Source organism: Neophocaena asiaeorientalis, unplaced genomic scaffold (genome assembly GCF_003031525.2).
Source record: "Neophocaena asiaeorientalis asiaeorientalis breed wild unplaced genomic scaffold, Neophocaena_asiaeorientalis_V1.1 scaffold249, whole genome shotgun sequence".
NCBI classification, from domain to species: Eukaryota; Metazoa; Chordata; class Mammalia; order Artiodactyla; family Phocoenidae; genus Neophocaena; species Neophocaena asiaeorientalis.
Window position 1 is genome coordinate 3,515,144 of NW_020172625.1, and position 25,139 is coordinate 3,540,282.

The 25,139-nt window shown below is 34.3% G+C and overlaps 1 protein-coding gene across 3 annotated transcripts in view; it reads right to left on the reverse strand.

The window, feature by feature from the left end:
* The window catches only part of VPS13A (vacuolar protein sorting 13 homolog A), a 231,700-nt gene that overhangs the window by 57,493 nt on the left and 149,068 nt on the right, over positions 1-25,139 (reverse strand). For all 3 annotated transcript variants that reach the window (XM_024738949.1, XM_024738950.1, XM_024738951.1), the window contains exons 40-51: positions 22,397-22,489; positions 21,585-21,941; positions 20,331-20,432; positions 18,860-19,018; positions 18,428-18,683; positions 16,922-17,082; positions 12,027-12,130; positions 8,038-8,320; positions 5,665-6,060; positions 5,297-5,401; positions 5,029-5,175; positions 325-453 (exon numbers count right to left, since the gene is read on the reverse strand). In XM_024738949.1, the coding sequence (XP_024594717.1) occupies positions 325-453; positions 5,029-5,175; positions 5,297-5,401; positions 5,665-6,060; positions 8,038-8,320; positions 12,027-12,130; positions 16,922-17,082; positions 18,428-18,683; positions 18,860-19,018; positions 20,331-20,432; positions 21,585-21,941; positions 22,397-22,489 (2,292 nt within the window). The remainder of the gene's footprint in view (positions 1-324; positions 454-5,028; positions 5,176-5,296; positions 5,402-5,664; positions 6,061-8,037; positions 8,321-12,026; positions 12,131-16,921; positions 17,083-18,427; positions 18,684-18,859; positions 19,019-20,330; positions 20,433-21,584; positions 21,942-22,396; positions 22,490-25,139) is intronic.

Here is a 25,139-nt window from a genome sequence, read left to right on the forward strand (position 1 = left end):
GATGGTTCGGTCAGTAATGTGAGCCATGGGGAGCGGCACATGAAGCTTTGCTCGCTCGCCTGCCACTCACCTCCTGCTGTGCGGCCCGGTTCCTAACAGGCCAAGGACCAGTACCAGTCCATGGCCCCTGGGTTGGGGACCCCTGCTCTAACATTCCATATAACAGTTAAATCATTTTATGTCTCTTGCTTCCTTTTAGAACTTTTTCCCTTTGCAAAGAGAAATGTTTGTTCATTTTTGGTGAAACAAACAAAATCATTTAATAAAAAAAATTAGTAAGTATATATTAGCTTCTCTAACTACACACACAAAAGAATCACTTACCTCATTATCCAGATGCAATAAAATACAACTTTCTTGCTTGTTAAAATGTATCTTTTTGGGAGAGCCTTCACTTCTTTCAACTTGAATAAGAAGTTTATTAGAAGCATCCTCAGGCCAAAAGGGGATACACTAAAACATATATTACATATATTTATTTAAGTAAAACTGATTTCACCATAAAGACCTTTATCATTTTAATAAACCCATCAGAGTAGACTCAAAATAGTCTTAAACCTCTTTCAACACTGCTCTGGTTACTGGACTGCTTAGCTATAAACTGCTGACTTCAAGATGGGGTGCCACTTGGGGGCACTTTGAACACAAGCAGTAATGGGTAGTAAGTTGAAGAGTTATTGATAGAGCGCTGTGAAGAGGCGTTAGTGTGGTCCAGATCTAGAGATGGATTGAAAAAAAGTAAGTAAACTGAGCCAAGTGATCAGTTTAAAACAGGGGAATGTTCAGTTACTAAAAGTTATAATTGGGTTGTGGGCATCACTTAGTAATTAAGCAGTAGTCAAAGTACACACAAATGTCAGGTCAGAACATATATTAAATCCAGAGTCCTGGAAGTCAAATAAGGATTAAAAAAGCAAAAACAAAAGCAAAAACCAAGAGAAGTATCTAAAGTCTAAAGTTCAGAGTAGAAAACAGGCTCAAAATCTTAAGAAACCACCTGGACATCAGTGATCTGGAAACCAGACTAACGGAATAGGAGACAGTCAAGGCACCCAGAAAGAAGACCAGACAACAGGAGCTGGAAACAAAGAAAAGAGCTAAAAGGACAGGAATGGAGAGCCAGCCTTGTCTGTAAACTATTATGTAAATCAGGTCTTAGTGTGATCCGACTCTGACCAGGCTGGTAACTTCACATAATTCAATGAGACTGCTCATGTGCTCATCATCACCATACGACCTGAGGGCAATGTAGAAGAAGCGAGATGTTAGAGTCAAGCGCCTTAGCTTGATAAAGTCAGTTTTATTCAACCATAAAAAGTAATTAATGGAACTAGACATGGGACATGGTTAAGGCTATAACAGGCTGAGAAAATTCCCACTTGAGGCTTCTTGCAACCCAGTGGAAACTTATCTGGGAGTCAAAACAGTAGCAATACTAATCCAAGCATATTTCCCAGGAGGAACTGAGAAGACTAAAAACGATGTGCTCTCTGAAAATCCCCAAGCCTTGCTTATTTGTAAGCCTTCCTTACAAATCAACACAGCTAATAATCATAAATATGCATTTTAAGTTAAGGTTGACTACTGTAAGCCAAAATTAAAATGTGAAGATTTTAAATTAGCAAAAGAAATTTATCTTAAGAAAAGCTAAGGGACTTCCCTGGTGGTCCAGTGGGTAAGACTCTGGGCTCCCAATGCAGGGGGCCTGGGTTTGATCCCTAGTTGGGGAACTAGACCCCACATGCATGCCTCAACTAAGAAGTCTGCATGCCACAACTATAAGACCACATGCTGTAACAAAGATCCCACATGCCGCAACTAAGACCCGGCGCAGCCAAAATAAATAAATAAATGTTAAAAAACAAAACAAACAAAAAAAACACAGAAAAGAGTGAAGTTGACAACAAAAAGTAAAATAAAAAATAAGTTGTTGTGCATTTGTAATTGTAATTACTGTAAATATAAACTAACTGTTGGAAGACAGAAGCTTAAATAAATGTTAAAAAAAGAGAAAAGCTGAAATTGATAACAAAAAGTAAAATAAAAAATAAGTCCTAATGCATTTGTAATTGCAATTACTGTAAATATAAACTAATTGTTGGAAGACAGAAGCTACAGATTAGGTTTTTAAAAAGAGAAAACCCAATAATCTTATCTGCAATTGACATATAAGGCAAGACATAGAACTACTGTAAATAAAAGTATGGAAAAAGATATACCTAGAAAATATATAGAGTAAAACAAAGCTGCAGTTGTAATTTGGCATCTAGATATATAGAGAGCTCTACATCCAACAAACCAAGAATCCACAGACTTAATGAGCACATATGAAACATTTGCCAAAGAAAATCTATATTCACTCGACAAATATTTATTGAGAGCATACTGTGTTTAATCACTGTTCAGAGCCCTCTAATAGCTCTCTCCATTTCACTCAGAGCAAAAGTTAAAATCCTTGTAATTCACAAAGTTTTGTGTCACAAAGTTCTGCATGATTACTCTTTATCACTGTTATGTCTTGTTCTCTTCTAAATACTTCTCCCTCTCCAATAATATCGGCCCCCTTTTGCTATCCCTCAACCATGCCAAATATTCTCCCATTTTAGGGCACCTACCCTGGCTGATCCTTTGTCTTTAATGCTCTTTCCCCAGATATCCACACTGCTGAGGGGTCCAGCTCCTGGCTAAAAACCTATGTGCAATTTTTCAAGTCAGACCACTGGTAATTACAAAGGCTTTACCTTTATCTGGCAGGTCTCACAGGGCAAAGCTGCCCTCTCCATACCAGACTAGGTGCACAGCCAGCGCACTGCATTCTCAAGAACTCAGCCCTCACTTCTAGCCATGCCCTTACAAATATCTGCATTCCTACTACAGGCATCTTTGTCCAGAGGCCTCTTTACCAGGGCCTTTGGCAGAGGCCTTCCTCAAGAATCTCTGCAACACCTCTTTATCAAGGAGAGAGGTGGAACTTCAAGATGCTTTTTCTCTACTCTGACTTGGTGCTCAGTACTTTTCCATTCCTAGCCCTTCCCCTTTGTTTTCTGCCACCCCCAGATCCATAAAACAGTAAGAGCTATTTGTTCAGGGCTCCCCTGACAATGACACTACCCTCACTGATCCACCTCACCCCTAACTAACGTTGTTCCATAGGAAAAATGGTACAAGGGGAGGTGGTGCTTTCTTCAGTTTAGCCTCTTACTTATACTATTGCAGTAAGTAATTAAAGTCCTGAGTATTACTTTCATTTTAGCTTGTTGTCTTTATCAGCTATTCCTGTACCTGGCATCTCAGCTCCAACTCAGCTGAACTCTTGACAAGTGTACCTCTCACATTTTCTCCAAGTTTGTTCAAATGCGACCTCAGTAAGTCCTATCCTTGACCACCTTATGTAAAATTATAGCCCACTTCTTGCTCATTAGAACTCTTAACACCTCTTAGCCTGTCTTATTTCCTTTTTCCCTATTAGACCTGTCACCTTTAAACATACTATGTATTTTACTAGTTGACTATAGTATTATCCAGTTAATGATTTCCCTATACTCCCACTGAAATGTAAACTACACAAGGACAGGTACTTGTGGTTTTGTTAAAAGATGTATCACAAGGCACATAGGGAGTACACACAATAAATATTGCTGAAAGAATGAACAAACAGGCAAACATGAAAAAAGGTACACCTTCTAGAAATGAGAAATGTAATTATTCAAATAAAAAACTCAGTTGGGGCTTCCCTGGTGGCGCAGTGGTTGAGAGTCTGCCTGCCAATGCAGGGGACACGGGTTCGTGCCCCAGTCCAGGAAGACCCCACATGCCGCGGAGCGGCTGCACCCGTGAGCCATGGCCGCTGCGCCTGCGCGTCCGTAGCCTAAATTTATGAAAATATATATGTAGAATTTATCCAGAATGAAGCAAAGAGTTATACAGATAGAAAATATAAAAAAGATAATAGGATATATGGAAGAAAGAATATGAAGTCCTAGAACAAATCTGATTAAAGACCCAGAAAGAGGAAATGGATGAAGAGGAGAGGTAGTATTTAAAGAGACAATAGCTGCAAGTTTTACAGAAGGTATGAAATATATTAATCTACAGGTCTAGGAATAAAGTATCTCAAGCAGGATATATCAAAGGAACCCACATGCAGACAAACAGTAGTATGACTGCAGAACATCAAAGACAGAGAAAACTGTGAAGGCAGCTAGAGAAAAAGGAAAGATAACCTCCAGAGAAATGACAGAATCACAGCAGAATTTTCAACAAAAATGGAAGCCAGAATATAATAAATGCTACAACATGTAGAAAAAAATAGAATTGATTATCAAGAAAAAGTATCATAAAAGAAAGGTGATGATTAAAACTTTTATGGATAAACACAAACTGATGGTATTTACCTCCAAATCAGCTCTAAAGGAAATGCCAAAGGATGGTACATCAAGAATGATTCCAGAAAGATGGTTTCAAAGCAAAAAGGCATAATGAATAAAAATAGCAAACACTTCTCTAATAATCCTAACATACTCAAAATAAAATTTCTTCAGAAGTATTCTGTTAACCTCAGGCAGTCTTTCAGAAAGCTCTTACCCAGAGACCTAATAGCTACAGATAGAGTAGAATCAAAATTTCATTCCTAAGACACTACTGTCTTCCTAAAATAACTAGCTTAACCTACCCTGTAAAGGCATTTCTAACAGCTTCCTAAAGAGAATAAATAATTTCCTTCTCTTTGCTGCATTTATACTTTACCCAGTCTTCTACTGCCATATTTAACGACATTTGGTTAGTAATTATTAAATGTCTACCTCTATTATCAAGCAACACATTCCTAGATGACAATGTTCGGATTTTAATAATTAATTATTTACTTGGTTTATTCTGGTACAAATAAATACTCAAATGTTCATGGAACTGAAACAAAATTGGGAGGTGGGGGTGGAGAGTTAGAACATTACATAGTGATTTCATGTATCAAACTTCAAGGGAAAATGAAAATCTAAAGAGGTACCTTTTTGAAATTCATCTACCCACCTGCTCCAAATCAAGAGAGAGCCATTTATCACTTCCCTCTTCAGCCACTGATATACGATATTTACTTTTGTTTTTAAGCAAAAAAAAGGGTGTAAAGGTGACAATTCTGGTAATGTTAAAACTGCTAAGATCTATAGTGACACCAACCTACAGGAAAAAAAAAATAGCAACATTTCAAAAACTATTCCATTATCATAACATCCTGATAAAAATTAAGTACTCAGTAGAGCTTAAAAAAAATTTCCTGATGAGCATAAAATGCACTCACTTGATATTCCATTTTCAGGCCCTTACATTTAACAGCTCCGTGACTACCAACAGTATCAATTGAAAACTGATCTGACAATTCACTATCAGTTACCATAAGCTGAACCTAGAAAAAAATATTTCAAATATATTAGTATTTAGGTACCTTTAAAAATTCCTACCTAAGTTGATATATTTTTTGCCTTTTAGCTTAAACTAATATTATACTGTTAATGCACTAAACCCTTCCCAAGACTAAATTTTAATCTTTTTAACCTCAAATATTTCACAAATGTTATTTCTACCTACTTCATAATATTTTATTCTTCTAAACAAACAAAAAGGAGTGATAAGTAGATAAAGAATGAAAGTCAAAAAAACTTCGCATACCTTATTGTTATTAAAAAAGTGCTTTGGCTGAAAAGAAAAGAGAACTGGCTTTTTATAATTAGGTGGATGCTTTCGATGAATTCCATCTGCTTTATACTGTAACATTCGACCAGTTTTATTGACCATCCAGTAAGGACTGTGAAATGCCATAACCGTCTGGCCAGTATTATAAGTTACATGGATAGCAATATCTAAATCAGTCTTTTCTATTTCTGTAACACAAGTAAAACTGATGAAACTAATATCTTGTTGATTAGGTTTTATATGATATTCACTTTTCCAATCATGATTAAGATAGTCAAGTAATTTTAAATGCAGCCTGGCTTTATCCAACTGTACAGTACAAATCTGGGCTGAATGGCCTTCATGTAGAGTAAAAACTCTATGTTCGGTGCCCTATAATAAAAAAAAATACAGTAAATTTTTAATGTTTCAGAATAATACACCAAAATATTCTATTTAATGATTCCAAATGCTATACAAATGATTCTGAAATACCTCTGTCAGAAAAAGAAGACTTATGTTCATGTTCTAACTTTGTCAACTGTATAAATTTCTATAAATTGAGATTTGAGTTACTATATTTGTAAAATGGTCTAAATGATCTACTTCAAAGGACTATTGTGAAAATAAAATAAAATAATATAGTGTGAAATTCTGCTGGCACTAATGAAGATTATAAAACACTATAATTAGTAAAACAAAAATCTTATCCACTAGTGATTTTAGTTGTGAAAATTACAAAATAATGAAAAATGTATGTAATCCAAAATAAGCAATCCCTACTAACTCTCATTTTTGATTTTTAACAAACTCTCATAACCCATTTCCAATCACTGTTTATACTGAATCTTACGTAGCTTTTAAAACTGTTCATTTCTCTCCACTCACGCTTGCATTACCTTAGTTCATGTCACTGTAACCTCTCCCTTTAAGAGTCTCCTAACTGCTCTTATCTCCTCTAAGCCCTTTTCTACACCGCAGCTAAACTGTCTTTCTAAAAAGTGATCATATCCTTTGGAAACTAGCAAACAGAATGTGATCCCTAAAAGCATCAAGTTAAAAGTTCTATTAAAATGCAACATAGATAGACATTCCATCTGGGTATTTCACCTGTTTTTCCAGCAACTCTAATCTGGTTCCCTCCTGTTATAACATGGGAATCTCTTCACTTTAAGATTTTAAATTACTTAAAGCAAAAACAAGGTAAGCTATCAATACTTGACATGCTCCACAAAATAGAAGAGTAGTGCTGGTGGTGCTAGAGAGGTAAATAAATGGGAACGATATGCCTGTCAGGCACTGTGCTAAGTCCTTTACAAACATTATTTAATTTGATTTCACCATATCCCAATCATGAAAGTTTTATTACTATCCCCCTTTTATAGGCTTGGACAAATGATTTAGAAAGATAATGTAGCTTACCTAAAGACATAGCACTAGTAAGCGATAGAGGTAGGATTCAATCTCAAATCTATCTGACAGCAAAGTGTAAATTCTTAACCACTATGTTATCTGTCAACCATATGGAAAACAGATATTCTTAAACCACAGATGTGTTCACTCCCCCACTCCGAAAAAAAATTTAACAGAAAAGTGTAAACAGAGTAAATCCCAATAATTAATAATTAAAAGACTGCAATAAAATAATATACTACAATGAAGAACTACTTTCTTATATTTGAGAAGCAATGGCAAATGGAATATTTACTTAAAATCCCAAGATGGAGAGATTCCTGTTACAGCAACAGGAAGGAATCAGATGTAATATCTTAAAAAAAAGAGTATTTAAAAGAAAAAGCATCTTTATAGGGCATAAAATCCTTTTAGAAAACTAGCACAAGAATAATACAATGTAGCAAGTTTTAAGTCTAGTACTATCATTTTAATACTAATTCTCATACATGTTTGAAAAGTTAGTATCCATCTTTTAAATATACATGAAATATACATGCATGGAAAAGACTGAAAAATATATATTTTAGAACTGAAATGATAACTTCATCAGAAGTGCTACCTTCAGATAATGTGATTATAGACAATCTTAATAATCTCTATTTTCTAAAATTTTCTACAGGAATATCTATTACTTTCATAAATGATTTTTAAAATGGCATATCATATTTGTGTGTATGAATTATATTCAACTTAGTAGTCAGATTTCTAACGTAAATCAGTGGAAAAAAATTTTTTTTAATCTTCTTTCATATAACATGATTGAAACATTTCTTTTCCATTTGAAGAATATCTGTACTGTCTATTCACCAGTACTATAATTATTAGAATTTTAAAACATTGTTTTATTGTTCATAACTTTAAATAACTAAAGCTACAAAATCAAAGACAGGAGGGCATTAAAAAATTCCAGAATACCTCTATATAATAAGCAATTTTGTAAGGAAGAAAATTTCGGAGTAGAATAGGTGGCCACAAATGCATTATATATGGTAAGTCCCAACCATCTTCTGAATACACTGACAAAGATGTCAAATTATCTTTTTCTGGGACAATATTAATGATAAATGGCTTCTTGGAAGGGTTTATAGATCTACATTTCTTCTTGAGAAAAGTGCCATCATTTTTTATAATTTCTTCAAAATCAATTCCTTCACACATTTGATAGTCCTCATCTACTGGCTTCAGGGAAAGGAGTGATCTACATAAAAGATTAAAAAATACATTTTAAAATGCTTTAAAAGAAAATACATGTTTAATTGTTTGATTACACCTTCAGAACAATGAAATTATCTCCCTCCATACTACTGTAATAAATTTTTATATTTTCACATTCTTCTTAGAGATAGGTAAGATAGACATATAGATACCAATTTCCATCTTAACTTTCTGGAAACCAATCAAGTTATTTGGCTTCCAAGAGAAGAATATTTTTCTTACAAACTTGCTGTCTTAAAAGTATGTTTACAAGATAATTGGTTTCTCGCAGAAAATACGTAATCATACAGGTCATATATGCAAAACACACACATACAGCTGTGACTTAAACACTAACTTAAAAAAGTTGGCTTTCCTGGGTATGTGGTCCCAAGTACATACCATGATTGAGTTTGTGAAGCAAAAATATATTTCTACTGAAAAATTAATCATCGGCTTCTCAAGGTTAATCAAATGAAAGCTTTCAACAGATACTTAGCTTTACAGAAATGTTGAGCATAGTTGCAGAAGTGGTTGTAAGAAGACAGTAATAAAATTACTAGGTGTCACATATGATTAATCCTTATATTTAAAAATCACATTCTTTTACATTGCAAATGTACTTTGGGTTTAATAATTTTTTTAAACCTAAGGTGTGTCCACATATAAACACTTAAGTATTTTTATACTTGTAAAACTAATTACCTATGATTGTGACACTATCCCTTACTGTGTGACAAGTGTCAATACTATCTCTAGCTGTGATTGTTTTCTTAAGCTCTAGTCCCCCCAATTTTAAATATCTACTACATATTTCTGTAATGATGTCGGATGGTGCTTTAAATTGCTAAATTGAACTCTGAACCCTCCACACCCACTTCTCTGTGTGTCCTTTTTTCAGGAACTTCCAGCTATTGGCACTCTGGACTATAAAATAATATTAACTCTTCCTTATTCCCCCCTTACATACATAGATATAGTTACCTGTCAAATCAGTTATCAGATTTAGCCTATTTTACTTCTACATTCTCTCTGAAATTTCATTTTTTTTCCATCAAGACATTTATTGGACTATTATTTACCAATGAGAAGGTAAAACTGAAAATGAACAAATGGTAAGTCATTCTTTACTCTTAAGGAGATACCAATCACATGGGAAATGTAATGTTAAAAGATAACTACTGCACTGTGATAGGTACCCCCCCTCAAAAAAAACCCAGATGTACACTGAAGACTAAGGGCATGAAGAGTGTGGTTAACTCTTTCTAGATTGGCTGCAGAGTGTTTTCCAGAGGTCACAATTTCCCCCAAAAGCTTTGTTTCTGAAGGGTAGAGCTGAACTAGAGACATATGCAAGGTTAAAGGAAAGTTCAAGAAATGAATGAAGAGAAAACATGAGACAGATGATCAATGGCAAGAGGTTTTGAGTGAGAAGAGCTGATGCATTAAATGGTCTTAAAACAGAAGAACACCAAATGTTCTGAGAGAGGAAGAAAGAAATAGATATTAAAGATGAAGATAAAATTTATATAAATGGGGGCAAGACAATGAGCGAGCAACTATCCCAATGTGGACTTAACCTTTCAAATTTCATATTCCAACATGCACACTACATTCCAGTCAAACCCCTAGTCTTTTATAAACCTGTACAAATCCTGTGCATTCACGCCTCCTTATCTTTGTTATGCAATTCCTTCCATTTAAGATTGCCCTTCCCCACTAATCTCCACATTATTATATTTTAACTACAATTCATGTACGTCTCTCGGGAGTTAATCATTAATCCCTTCTTTCCTTTTCATAGTTTTCTGCAACTAAAACGTTTTCTGTGATTCTCAACAACCCACTGTTTTCTACTTTCTGTACCTATATAATATATCAATCTCTCAAGGGGAATAGCCATGCCAATTCCTCTTGGTATCTTACAGTAGTGCCTTCCACACAACAAAACACTTGGTAAATACTTGTTAAATGAATTGAATTTAAGAATAAGTATACCTAAATTCTACAGAATGATACCCATTTGTTAATTTAAGACCTCACATCTTAAATATGAGTATCTATATCTAAGCATTAGATTAGAAGAATATCTAATGTGAAGTCCAAGCTAGTCAGTCATTAATAATTCTAATTAAGATAGATTAACTTCTATGTAACACATATTTAGCCTTGAACAAAAAAGTGTAAAGATACTCTAATGGCCTAACTTTTCCCTTCTATGGACAGAAACACAAAATATATAGTAATATTTACTAAAAATAAAGCAGAATGCCATTAACATTTATTATCCAAGGACAAAATGGATTTCCTCACAGAAACTTTTGAACATATCTTACATGCTACTTTTTAATCTAGTCTTATAACCCACCCCAAATCCTCTCTAGAACAAGGTCAGATACTATAAACAACTATTTTGTGGTTGTTCTCTAGACAATATAACTCTCTCCCTCAGCAAGTCTGAACTAAGCAATAAAACTCATTAGGGTTAGAAGGTCTAGGCAATAAAACACTCATTAAGGTGAGCAGGCCTACTCTCTGAAAATATGTGCCTAAAACTGCTAGGCTGTATTCTAAGCATTAGGGACCCAATCTTGAACTCCTACGTATGGGGCAGAATAAATAGAGGTAAGGAATATTTTAGCACTGCTTGTAATTTTGCCTCCATCCTTTTGTAGCATAGGTCTAAAGGTCCATGTCTAGAGTGTGTTTTGAAATGGTACTTAACAAACTATGATGCTTATTCTGAGGAAGTTTTTATTCTCCAAGAGAGTTTAATCTCCCTAAAAGAGATTATCTTCAATTCCAGATTAAATATCCTAAATAATAATAATACTTGTTTGTAATATTAAGCCTATGATTAAGAGACTAGCCCATCATTAGTACTGTTACAATTTTAATAGTCCTTTCTTAATACAAAGAAGATTTTATATGTACTATACAGCTGACCCTTGAACAACACGGGTTTGAACTACATGGGTCCATTCATAAGCAGACATTTTTCAGCAAATAAAGTACTTGATGACTAGCAGTTGGTTGAATCCATGGATGTGGAAATAGAGCTGTGGAGGACTGACTGTGGGACTTGAGCACCCAAGGATTCTGGTATCTGCAGTGGGTCCCGGAAACAATCCTCTATGGATACTGAGGGACAACTGAATGTGTATTTTTGACTACATGGGCGTCAGCACCTCTAACCCACATGCTGTTGAAGGATCAACTGTCTATCTCTATTTACATTACAATTCTATCAATGAACAATTAGATAAATATGTAGATTAGAAGATAAAATATTTTACATTTTCTAAAGAAATTTCTTAAAAATTCTATCATAAAACCCTAGAAAAGTAAAAATCACTTCATAATAGTGTAAATAAATCTAGAAGCCACCAATCATGCTCAGTAAGAAATTTTTTAAAAATCATAAATATATATGACTATGGCCATGATAGTTATATTGCAAGCATGTAATTTATATTTACTAGTGAAAGCATAGATAATTTATAGGATATACATTATACACATTAAGTTAAATAATATTTCTTTAAAAAAATCTTCTAAGAGTGCCGAAACTTAAATAAGTTAGATGAGATATTAACAAGATAAATTTGATCATGGTTTGATAACTTAAAGATAGATATCACTACTAAATCAGAAACTAAAGAGTGTATAAGAGACCTTAGGGCAAACAAAAGGATAAAGAAAAAAATCACCGGTAAGATGCTAATGGTATGTTAAATTCACTTCCAGGTGAAGCCGTTCCCAATAAGGTGTCCCCTCCATAAACATAAAGTGGTATTGAAAAATGATTTCTAATCTGGGAAAGAAAAGTAACATTTAGTATCATTAATCTAAGAATCTAAAGACATTTAAAAAATATTCTATCTAAATATCCCAGCAAAGGAATTATCAGGCAATATTTATCTTGCTCATATAAATTAGAAAAAAAAATCCAGACATGCAATTATCTTTGCTAAAAATTACAAGGAAAGTTTCCAGTTTTAGAGAAAAGGAATCTCAAAAACAAAACTTTAAAAATCTTAGAAGAAAATAACATCTTCTTGAACTTGATATAAGGAATAACTTTTCATTTAGACAAAAATAGAAAAAATTAATAGGAAAAATATTATATCCAAGTTTTAGATGTCTATATGATAAAAGTGAAAAACAAGCCACTGGCTGGCAAATGTCTACCTTTTTACATCACTGTTGTATGCTACTCATTGAATCAAAGAGTGTGGAGGGAATAGCTCACCCAGTGAGTAGCATACAACAGTGATGTAAAAGATTAACATTATTTTGATTAACACACATTATCAGATAAACCTCCGTTTATATTTGGGATAGACCAAACTGGTTAGTAACACCATTTTCTTGTATTATTTCTATATCTTACTAAAATCTTTATATTTTAAAAATCATACCAAAATATAAAACATACTGAGTGCAAACTAAGAACTGATAAATATATAAACTTAACTACACTATATTTTATTTCTAGATAAACTGTTTGCTCTACCGATTTAAAAGAAGAGACATATATTTTCATTTCTATGAAAGTACCTATAAGAAATTTAACATTAATGTTTTACTATTTAATAAAATTCAAAAGTAATCTACGATAATGACGCAGCCCAATTGTCATCTTTTATTTTATTTTTTTTTTAGCGGTACGTAGGCCTCTCACTATCGTGGCCTCTCCCGTTGCGGAGCCAAAAGGCTCCGGACGCGCAGGCTCAGCGGCCATGGCTCATGCGCAGCCGCTCCGCGGCATGTGGGATCTTCCCGGACCGGGGCACGAACCCGTGTCCCCTGCATCGGTAGGCGGACTCTCAACCACTGTGCCACCAGGGAAGCCCTGTCATCTTTTAATACAGTTCATCGTAAATCAAAAATGAAAGAGAAGGAACCTCTGTTTTCAGCCCTGATGGAAAAATATAGACCAGATATAACTTCCCAATATAAACAACCAAAACACCAGGGAAAAAAAATACACATGAAGTAATGGACAAAAAGGTGGCACAGGAAGGAAGGAAAGGAAGGAAAGGAAAGGAAAGGAGGGAGGGAGGGAGGGAGGGAGGGAAAGAAAGAAGGAAAGAAAGGGGGAGGGGAAGGGAAGAGAAGAGAAGGGAGGGAGGGCTAGAGAGAGAGAAAGAGGGAGAGAAAGAAAGAAAGAAAGGGGGGGAGAGAGGGAGGGGGGAGAGAGAAGGGGAGGGGAGAGAGAGAGAGCGAGAGGAAGGAAGGAAGGGAGGGAGGGAGGGAGGGAAGAAGGAAGAAAGAAAACTCTACCAAGATAAGCCCTAAGATTGTCACCTCATCTTACTACCTGGAGAGTTTCTGGATTACTGGGTGGAGAAGTCAAACAGAGCCCAGTCTGAGTTGAAGAGATAGATATAAGAATGTGGGAAAGCCAATGAGGCTTACTCTAACAGCACATTACATGAGAGAGAAGATAGCTGCATGGAGAGGTGAGAGTTACAGAGAGGTAACTCCTGAGACTTTAAGAGTGCCCCCTGTTCCAAAGACTTAAGTACAGTACTGTCTGGCACATGCACGTAAGTACACTGTCTAAGGCTCAGTAAAGATCCATCCGAAGTGGTAAAATCTTGTTTAGTACAAAGGGTATTGGTTACAGTGCTTTACTAGTGGGGCAAAATTAACCCTAGGCTACAGGCTGCTTGAGTCTCACCTAAGAAGTTTTAAAACAAGCAATGAACGGATCACTTTCCAACGAACATAACTGTGTTGGAGAATTAAGTTCAAGAATACATAAAGGGGTACAAATACATCTAAAGCACCTGACGAGGTAAAATTCACAATTTTAAGCAACTGGTAAAAAAATTACTGGACACACAAAAAGAATTTTAAAATGACCCATTAAAAAAATGAATAAAATGAAACAAATCAGAAATGAAACACATGACAGAATTAGTAGACAAGGATATTAAAACATTTATATAACTATATTTGATATGTTCAAAAGTTAGGGGAAAGCTGAGGATATATAAAAAGACGTGGAAAATGTAAATAAAGATGCAAGTTGAACTTCTAGACATAAAAATACATTGGATGAGATTAAGAACAGATTAGACATTGAAAAGTGAACTTAAAGACATAATAATAGAAACTATCGAAACAGAAACATGGGGGTCGGGGGAAGCTGAAAGAAAAAGTGAACAGAGCATTAGACAGCATAAGTTTAAACACTCTAATATATACCTACTTGAAGAAAAGAAGAGAGGGGGAAGACAGAAAAAAATATTTGAAGAAACAATGGCAACATTGTTTTCTAAAGTTGATGAAAACTATAAATCCACAGATTCAAGAAGCTTAAAAGACTCAAGTACAAGAAACATGTAGGATTCATCTCAACCAAATTTCTTAAAACCAGTAATAAAGGGAAGAAACTTAAAAGTATATAAAAATATATCACACATTTTGTAGAACAAAGGTTAAGAATAACAGCAGACTCTGGTCAGAAACAATGTTAATAGAGTCGATAGTGAAATGACATCCTAAAAGTATGGAAAAAATAACTGTCAATCTAAATTTCTACACCCTGTGAAAATAAAAGTGAAGTAAAAGCAAAAATAGTTCACTGACAAATTTCATTAAAGACACAAAATTACTAGAAGAGCTCACTCAAGAAGTGACAGATAATATGAATAGCCCTTAAAGTGAAACTGTGGTTTAAAAACTTAAGAAAAACATTACAAGAAAACTCTATACCAACACCCCTCATGAACATAAATGCAAAAATTATAAACGTGAATTTAGCAAATCAATTCAACAATATTAAAGATTAATACTTCAAAACCAAATGAGGTTTATCCTGGGAATGCAAGGTTCATTTAACATTTAAAAGTCAATCATTATTTAATATAATAATTAAAAATCAATGTAATTCATCATATTAACAATTTTTTTAAAAGATCCTCTCGATAAACAGAGAAAATCATTTGACAAAATGCAACATTCATTTCTGATTTAAAAACTCTCAGTAAACTACAAACAGAGGGATCATGAACAACAATAACAAAAAAAACAACTCAAAATATACTCAATGGTCAAAGATTGAATACTTTTCCCCTAAGATTGAGAACAAGATAAAAACATCCACTTTCATAATTTCTATTCAAATTGTACTGGAGATTCTACCCAGTGCAATAAACAAGAGAAAAGAAAATAGGGCTTCCCTGGTGGCGCAGTGGTTGAGAGTCCGCCTGCCGATGCAGGGGACACGGGTTCGTGCCCCGGTCTGGGAAGATCGCACATGCCGCGGAGCGGCTGGGCCTGTGAGCCATGGCTGCTGAGCCTGCGCGTCTGGAGCCTGTGCTCCACAACGGGAGAGGCCACAGCAGTGAGAGGCCCGCGTACCGCAAAAAAAAAAAAAGACAATAAACATCAGATTGGAAAGGAAGAAGTAAAAATATTTTTATCTGCAGACATCATAACTATCTCTATCTATAAAAAAGCTACTAGAATAAATGTATCTAGTAAGGTTGTATAATACAAGTTAATACAAAAACCAAATGTATTTCTACTAGCAAGAAAAAAATCAAAAATGCCAATTTAATCAAAATTTCTAAATAAAAATTGAAAACTTGAAGTCTAAAATTTAAATGGAAATGGAAAGGACTTAGGCTAGCCAAAACAACTTTAAAAAAGAACAAAGTGGTACAACTTGTACTACCTGATTTCAAGACTGAGGATTAAGTAGTAATCAAGACAGTGTGGTACTGACATAAATAGATCAATGAAACAGATTAGAGACCTCAGACATAAACACACACAGATATGGAGATATGGTCAATTTATTTTTGACAAAAGTGTCAAGGCAATTTAATGGAAAAAAGGATAATCCTGGTCAGAACAAATGAATAGACAAGCGGAAAAAAATGAACCTCAACCCTCACTTTATATCATATACAAAAATTCATTAAAAATGGTATGTGGTATATACATAGAACAGATTACTACTCAACATGTAACTGCATGCAACATTAATACACAAAAGTTGACACATACAAAATTATCCTGAGTGAAAGAAGCCAGACTCCATTCTCTACTTCATTCATTTACATAAAATTCTATATTGTGTAACTAATGCACCACAAGAACATATAAGTGGATGCATGGGAATGGGGAGACAGGGGATGAGGAAACTTTTTGGGGTGATAAGTATGTTTATTACTTTGATTGTGATGAAGGTTCATATGTGTATTTTTTGTCAAAATTCATCAACTTTAAATATATGCAGTTTATTGTACATCAATTTTACCTCAATAAAGGTATACAAATTTCTCTCACTGTATTCTCTAATTGAAACGAAATAATAAATCCATACTACAAAGAACTAAAATAAAATATTGAATTTTTTTTGTTTTTGTTTTTTTACAAAATAATATTCCAAAAACATTTACAAAATATTCCTACAACTGCTCGTATTACAGTAGTATAATTACTGATAATGATTATTCTTTTTGCTATTAGCTATATTTCTATTACAGTTTGTATTCTTTTGGTAGTAATTTGCTTTAGTTTTTTTTTTTAATTAGCATACAAATATACACAATATGACCTCACAAAAAAATGAATCATTCCGTACCTGCACTGGGGAGCGAATTGTTACCTTCTTACTTCCTTCCACTGCATCAATTTGACAAACAATAGATCTTTCAACTCCAGACTCTCTGTGTCTTACAGTGTACAGTCGTTGTCCCACTTTTGTTAAAGGGATTTTATCAGCAGTAGAGTGGTTAGCAGGTGCTAAATTAAATATACATGTTTGAAAGTTTTTATTATAATTCATCATATATTAATTTTAAGTAGACATTTTAAACCAGAAACATCAGATGATTTCTTAAACGTATGAATAATTATCACTGAAAGCTACACAAAGGGATATTTTAAGAATCCACAATACATACCTACATCATTCATTTAAAACCTTTAAAGCATTTTACCAAAAAAAGTTTTTAATTGAAAAAGAAATCTCATTCAGTAGTTTAACCTAAGACAACAACATAACCTTTTAAAAATAACTGACTGATGAGAGAAATTACTAGAAAATACAAGAACACTGTTCTCTGGTTTGCTGTCATAATAACCAGAGCCTAATACATTCAGGCAGTCATTGGCAACTACCAAGTAGCTGCAATTTTTCAGTTTTTAAGTTTTTCTACCAACCTGTGACACTTTGTGATATCTAAGGCTTGATTAAAAATTTACAGTTTTATCTAATATATATATATACATATATTGTACTGGGGTGAATTATCTATTTATATAACCTTCTTCCCTACTATCCCATAAAAATGTCAGTTTAAAAACAAACAGAGGTAAAATTGATGAGAATAATTCATGGACAATGCTGGGACAACACCTGAAACCTAGCCACTGTTATGAATCATTTCCTGACTAGGAAAAAGTATTAGCTATCAGTTTTAGTACCCCTCCTCCATGTCTAATTAACCTTTCTAATATCCTCCCTTCCATAACTACTTAAATGTCAGACTGTCAGAAAGTGGTGTCAGTGAGGCTTTGGGACTATTTAATATTTAACTTCACAATGACTATATACTATGATAATTTAAAAATGTATTTACTTTCACCTCTCATGAAAATGAAAAACTTCTGGGAAACATAAAGGACAAAGGAAAAAAACCTCTACCTCAATAGGCAGAACACAAAAACCATTTACAAACCCCAAAACCATTACCCTGTGCCATTTCATGAATTCAAACCTTATTCTGAATTCGTTCAGTTGCAAAACTGGTGCAATTCTACTGAGTTATACTAAAAGTGATTAAAACAACCACCTATAGCTAAGTCTGTAAATGCTGACTGAGGATGAGATTTAATAATTTTCCTCTCCAAAACATAAAGTAGTAAATTACCATACTCTAAATAAAGCAGTGGCCAAAGAAAGTCAGAATTTGAAATACAAAGATAAAGTGACAACAGCAAGCAAAGCCCCGCAAAGGAAATAATGAAATTTGCAAAATATTAGAAAGGAGATAAAAAACCTGTGAGACACCACAAATGAGTAAAATGGGATATAAAATGTAACTTAAAAGAAATTAAAGCCCCAGGAAGGTAATTTATCACTTACTAAGAAGAATGAAGAAGAATTTGCTGCTTAGGCTGGTCATTGCATTGAAATGATCATTGTCTTTAGTTCGTATATAATCCATACTTAAACTCTCCTCATTTTTCAATACATATGATTTTGCCATAGGTACGCTGAGCACACTAAAAGAGTCACTTGGTGAAACAGAGATACTAAGTCCAAGAGAATTTAAAATCATAAATGGTGCTAGATCCCTTATGAAGGCAGCTGAAGATCCAGTGGCAGCTTCTGTAAATGCCTAATAAGAAAGGGTTATCATAAATAAAAGAAAATGTAGAAAACTAAACGACAAGCAGAACACTAATGGACATATGACAAATAACTAAGTTAACAAAAAACTTCTTGTTCAATAAAAGAAAAGGGTTAACTCAGACTAGTACACCAACGTTTAAAGTTTCAAGTTACTTTTCTTACCTTGACTAAATTATTTAACATTACAAGGCCACATTTGGATAATGTAATGTTTAGTTGGTCTTTTGAATGGAAAGTGATGACAGTTTTATATTCTGGTACCTTGTAATTTTCTTCTTCTGTACTTGAGTCAACAATGGCCTTTTTGGCTTTCTTTTTCATCTAAAATAAAATATAAATTGTAGAAATATGAGAAAAATTTGTTCCTAGGAGCACAACATAACTCACTTTGCAAAGGAAAAGCAAACATTAGACAAATTCCAATGACAGCATTAGAGAGAGCAATACATTTTATCAGTTCCACTGCCTTACTTGGAATTACTTGGACATCAGCCAACTAAGGTCGCATTGGATAGAAGCAGTATTGGAAGAAAAATTCTCCTCCTCCTCAGTTATACTAAAATGGCAGGCACAATTTAGAAGGGAAAATAACCCCTAAAATTACTAAATGCATGGAGCATCTGAATGAAAATTAGAAGCCCATACATCATAGCATGTGGAAATTCAGGGCAAGAAAAGTCATTTAATCTACTGGTGCTATAAATGCTATAAATAAAGAACAGAAACCTAGGGACTTAAAAAGTCCAACAATAGTTGCAGAACAGTGCCACTAGGACCTAGGGCTCATGTGAATCAATACCACCTACCTCTTTTTAGAACTCACAGGTCTACTGCCTATGTGTATCCTGACCTAACAACCGCCAAATAAGTTCCTTTATCCAAATCTTTTATCTGAAGTATGTGGAAAATCAAATGTCCTGGTTTAATACATAAAGCTGGATATGCCAAGCTAGTCACCTTTACTGTTCCTTTAACTGGCTTTAAACCACTGAACATTTGTCTGCAGGTTGACTGAATCATTATTAGGGAGGAGATATGCTAGGAATGCTGCAGTCTCTTGCTTCAGAAGCACAATTTCATCCATCTAAAGGTCCTGATTCGTATGATTACATAAATTCACACTATATTTCAAACAAATAATATTATATTTTCTTCTATATATACACCCTTCAGAGATCAAAGAAAACTTGGGATAGACAACAACCTTCAAGAAAATGCTGGCGATATTTTAACATGACGGTTATGTGTGGGGACTCTGAAGCCAGTATTTAATTCCACCTCTTCCAATTTAAAAGTATTATTGCTTTATGGAAGTCCTTTAACTTCCACAGTTTCAGTCCCATCACATGTTAAAATGAAGTTTAAAACTGTATATTCTTCAGAGGTTTGTTGTAAGGGTTAAAGCAAAAGTAGATTATTTAGAACAATGTCTAGTGCATAATAAATGTTACATAATTATTTGTATTAGAAGCCCATGAGGCAATGGCCTTGGGTTTGAAAATTACATTCAGAGGTCAAACAAGGAAGCATGTGGAAAGGCTCATAATGAGATACCTGAACTCTGTTGCGATTAAAGTATGTGTAATGTGGACATCCTCAATATTTGAAAAAAATTTTCAGACTTCAAAAATACCTTGATTCCAAGATTCCATGGTCTAAAATCCTCAGTCTGATCAATTTCTAAGGGTTCAAGCAAAGGTTCCCACACACCAAACATTTCATTGTAATAATGTACCTAGAGAGAGAATTTTTAATTTTTTAAATAAGGCACTCTGATATTTTCTAAAATGATCTTCCATGCTGTTTCCCACCAGCATTCCATTTTGGCTGTGCTATTTCTTCCATGTGAAAACCATCTACATGGCATTCATTAGTTTCCTCATGCTTTCTTCACTTGGCTAACTTAGTGGTGTAGTCTTCACAATTTAATCCAGAAAAAAAATCTTTTTTAGGTATCTTCCCTTGACTTTCAGGCTGGGCTTAACATCGAAAGCTGTGTTCATCTATCAAACACTACTGACATTTTTTAAACATATCTGTCTACCTCCACTGACTTTTCGAAAGCCCTTGAGGCAAGTAACATATGATTCAATGAGTATGCACTTATTTGAATTCTCTGAACTTCTTGGACATCCTAGATCAAATCCTCTGCAAAATACAGATAATTCTAGCTAAAATCTGGAAAGTTGAAATCTAGTCTGTCAGTTCCACCTCTATTAGCATATAACTCTGTATCAACACAAATGTTATAGGAGCTTATAAATTTTCATATTTACTGACTTAGGTAGAGTATCAGATTAGTTTCTACTTGACATCAACTCAATTAATAATTTAAAGCAAAATATCTCTGGGATGATTCTATGTAGATAAATTCTGAAGCAAAATATATGTTGGTTCAAAGCAAATATCTTCCATATAACTAAAGGACTCTCACAAAAATCTGAAAGACCTTGGTGGAGTCTCACTACATTATAAAGATTCTGCGTTATATAAAAGTATAAGGCATATTTTTCTCATTCTTTATATTACTATTTTAGAAGAGATTAAGAAATAGTCTATTATCATTTTAAAGGAAAAAGGATATTCAATTTAATTCTTAAAATTAAGAATTTTTCACCTACTCAAAACTGTCTATTAATATCATCAACTTTAAGATGAATGAAACCAGTTGAAATATAAACTTAATATGGACATGTACTCTAAAAGTAACATACACATAAAAACAACTATATCAAGGGCATAAATTTGTACACTTTCTTCCAAAAGTTTTGTGAACCAACATCATACTTAGGATAAATTTAATTTAAATGTTTAAGTAAGAGTCCCCAAATAGTCTGTGTATAGCATTATTTGTTATAAAATCTGGAAAAATACTACATATGCTTACTTCTAGCTCAAGCTGACAGTGGAGATTTATTAGGGAACTCCAGTTTTTGCCTTCCCCTGAGAAACGTGACTTTGCCAAAAGCATAGGTACTGTTCGATGACCAATTCCAGCCCCAAGAACTAGAAAAATAGAATCAATGTTCATTCTTATTATCTCTCCTTTGGGTACCAATTCAGTTGGGGAAGCTATTTTTTCAACTTCATTTGGTTCTTCAAGAAACCACATTTTTAAATTCTTTGTATCCTTCTTTTCCCATAAATGTGCTGTAGAAGAAGCAGTTTCTTGTGGGATGGTTTCCTTAGCTGTATAAAGTGCTGAAGTTATGGTAATCACAGTGTTTATAATAACTGGTGAAACCTAAGGGGAAAAATTTAATTAAAAAATCTACATAAACCACTTTCAAAAAATACACACTTCAAAAAACATTAAATATATTTGTAAAGGATCAAGAGGAATTAATATTGAACTAACCTTACTACCAAGAAATAGTAGATACAATTTGCTGCCCACAAAAAAGTTTTTTGATTATCATAACTAATTTCAATAGTTAAAATATTTATATGTCGATATTAAATGGATCAACTATACATACTATAAGGATGTTAACTACAGAAGCAGTCAACTGCCAATAACAATATATGAAAACATTCATTATAAAATATGTATTAAATACCATTTTAAAATTACGTGTCATAAAAGATTTTCAAAAATAGCTTTTGTTTGCTTATTTAACAAAAGAGTTGCTATAATAATTGCTTATTTCTAAGTTTTATTAATTTTTTCAAAAGGGCACTGACTACATTGTAACTTACCTTCAGTGTCAGGGATTTTACTGATAATTCAATCACTTGTGGATCTGTACGTATCTGAGTAGCTTGATAGAACAAGTCACAAGGCTGCAAAACCTGTGAGAGAAAAACCAATACTATTAAATTAACATGTTCTTAAAATATTTTTATTTAAAGACTTGCCCAGTAATAGACAGGTATGTTAAATAAACAAGTTAGTAAAAATAACTATTTAAAAACAAGTAAATCAATAAAACATTTCTTAATTATCCTCTTATTCATTATTTATAAAAAATAGAAAGTACTAACATTAGCAACACTATTGATACAATAAGTAAAAGAATTTCTTAAATATGCTTAAATACATGAAAATTCCTCAAAACTTGTATTCTGTATTTTATTTTACATAAGTCCCTTGGAATCCCTGGGGAATTGGTTCCAGAACATACACACCTGTCCCCTGCCCCCTACCCCTCACCCATGGCAGATACTAAAATCCAAGGATGTTCAAGTCCTATATATAAAATGGCATAGTGTTCAAAGACAAATACTATATGATTTCACTTACATGTGTAATATAAAAAATAAAAAACAAACAATATAAATGAACAAACCAAACAAAAGAAACATGTAGATATAGAGAACAGAGAGGAAGGGGTGGGGGACAAAACGGGTAGAGGTCAACTGTATGGTGACCGATGAAAACTAAATATTTGGTGGTGAGCATACTGCTGTGTATGCAGAAGTAGAAAAATAATATTGCATACATGAAACTTATACAATGTTATAAGCTAACATTATCTCAAGAAAAAAAAGGCATAGTACAGTCAGCCCTCTGTATCCACAGGTTCTGTATTTGTGGATTCAACTGTGGATTAAATTACTAAAATAAAATTTTATCATGGTATTTTTTTCCACTATAAAATGAAGTAAAATGAATTAATCTATATAGGACAAGCTACAAAAAATGAGAAGAAAAAATTAGAAATACATTAGACTTACTAAATAATTCTTAATATAATTATAAATTAACTGAGTTTTCCCTAACTATGGTAAGCATAAATCTGTCCTGTAGCCCCTAGTGACTCATGTTCCTCCCAAATGCAAAATATATTCACCACCTCCTAAGGGTTCCTTTTTAATATTTATTTATTTATTTACTTATTTGGCTGTGCTGGATCTTAGTTGCAGCACATGGGATCTTCGCTGCGGCATGCAGGATCTTTTTTTTTAGTTGTGGCATGCGGGATCTTTTGTTGCAGCATGCGGGATCTAGTCCCCTGACCAGGGATCTAATCCGGGCCCCCTGCATTGGGAGTGTGGAGTCTTAACCACCGGACCACCAGGGAAGTCCCCCTCCTAAGGTTCCTAATAGTCGCCTCCCATCACAGCCCAAAGTCCAAAATCTCATCATCTAAATCTGTATCTCATCACATAATCAGTTCATCTACATCTCTCATTAAATAAAAATTCTAAAATCTCATCTCTCTCATCAGCTCAAAGTCTAAAATCTAAATCAAGTCCAGATGTTGATGAAGTTCCTGGGTGTAATCTATTAAGTACAACTGCTGGGGCACAATTTCTCTTAAAACTGAAACTAAGATGAGTTGCTTGCTCCCACCACTCTCAACATAGAATGGTGGGACAGATATAGGATAAGAATTACAGATATTCCAATTCAAATACAAGGCAGAGGAGGTTCCTTAAAAAACTACAAATAGAACTACCATATGACCCAGCAATTCCACTACTGGGCATATACCCTGAGAAAACCATAATTCAAAAAGAGTCATGTACCAAAATGTTCATTGCAGCTCTATTTACAACGGCCAGGAGATGGAAGCAACCTAAGTGTCCATCATCGGATGAATGGATAAAGAAGATGTGACACATATATACAATGGAATATTACTCAGCCATAAAAAGAAACGAAATTGAGCTATTTGTAATGAGGTGGATAGACCTAGAGTCTGTCATACAGAGTGAAGTAAGTCAGAAAGAGAAAGACAAATACTGTATGCTAACACATATATATGGAATTTAAGGGGAAAAAATGTCATGAAGAACCTTGGGGTAAGACAGGAATAAAGACACAGACCTACTAGAGAATGGACTTGAGGACACGGCGAGGGGGAAGGGTAAGCTGTGACAAAGCGAGAGAGAGGCATGGACATACATACACTACCAAACGTAAGGTAGATAGCTAGTGGGAAGCAGCCGCATAGCACAGGGAGATCAGCTCAGCGCTTTGTGACCACCTAGAGGGTGGGATAGGGAGGGTGGGAGGGAGGGAGACACAAGAGGGAAGAGATATGGGAACATATACATGTATAACTGATTCACTTTGTTATAAAGCAGAAACTAACACACCATTGTAAAGCAATTATACTCCAATAAAGATGCAAAAAAACAAAACAAAAACAAATACAAGGCAGAAGGAAGCCACTAGTCCAAAGAAGCTCTGAAATCCAGCCAGATAAATAAGTTTCTTGATTAGATTTCAAAGTCTAGGAACAATTCTCTGTGGCTCTCAACTCCACCGTGAGTCATCCTTCCTTTTTTTTTTTTTATAAAAGTTTGCACAGGGCTGCCCTGGTGGCGCAGTGGTTGAGAGTCCGCCTGCCGATGCAGGGGACGCGGGTTGGTGCCCCGGTCCAGGAAGATCCCACATGCCGCTGAGCGGCTGGGCCCGTGAGCCATGGCCGCTGAGCCTGCGCGTCCGGAGCCTGTGCTCCGCAAGGGGAGAGGCCACAACAGTGAGAGGCCC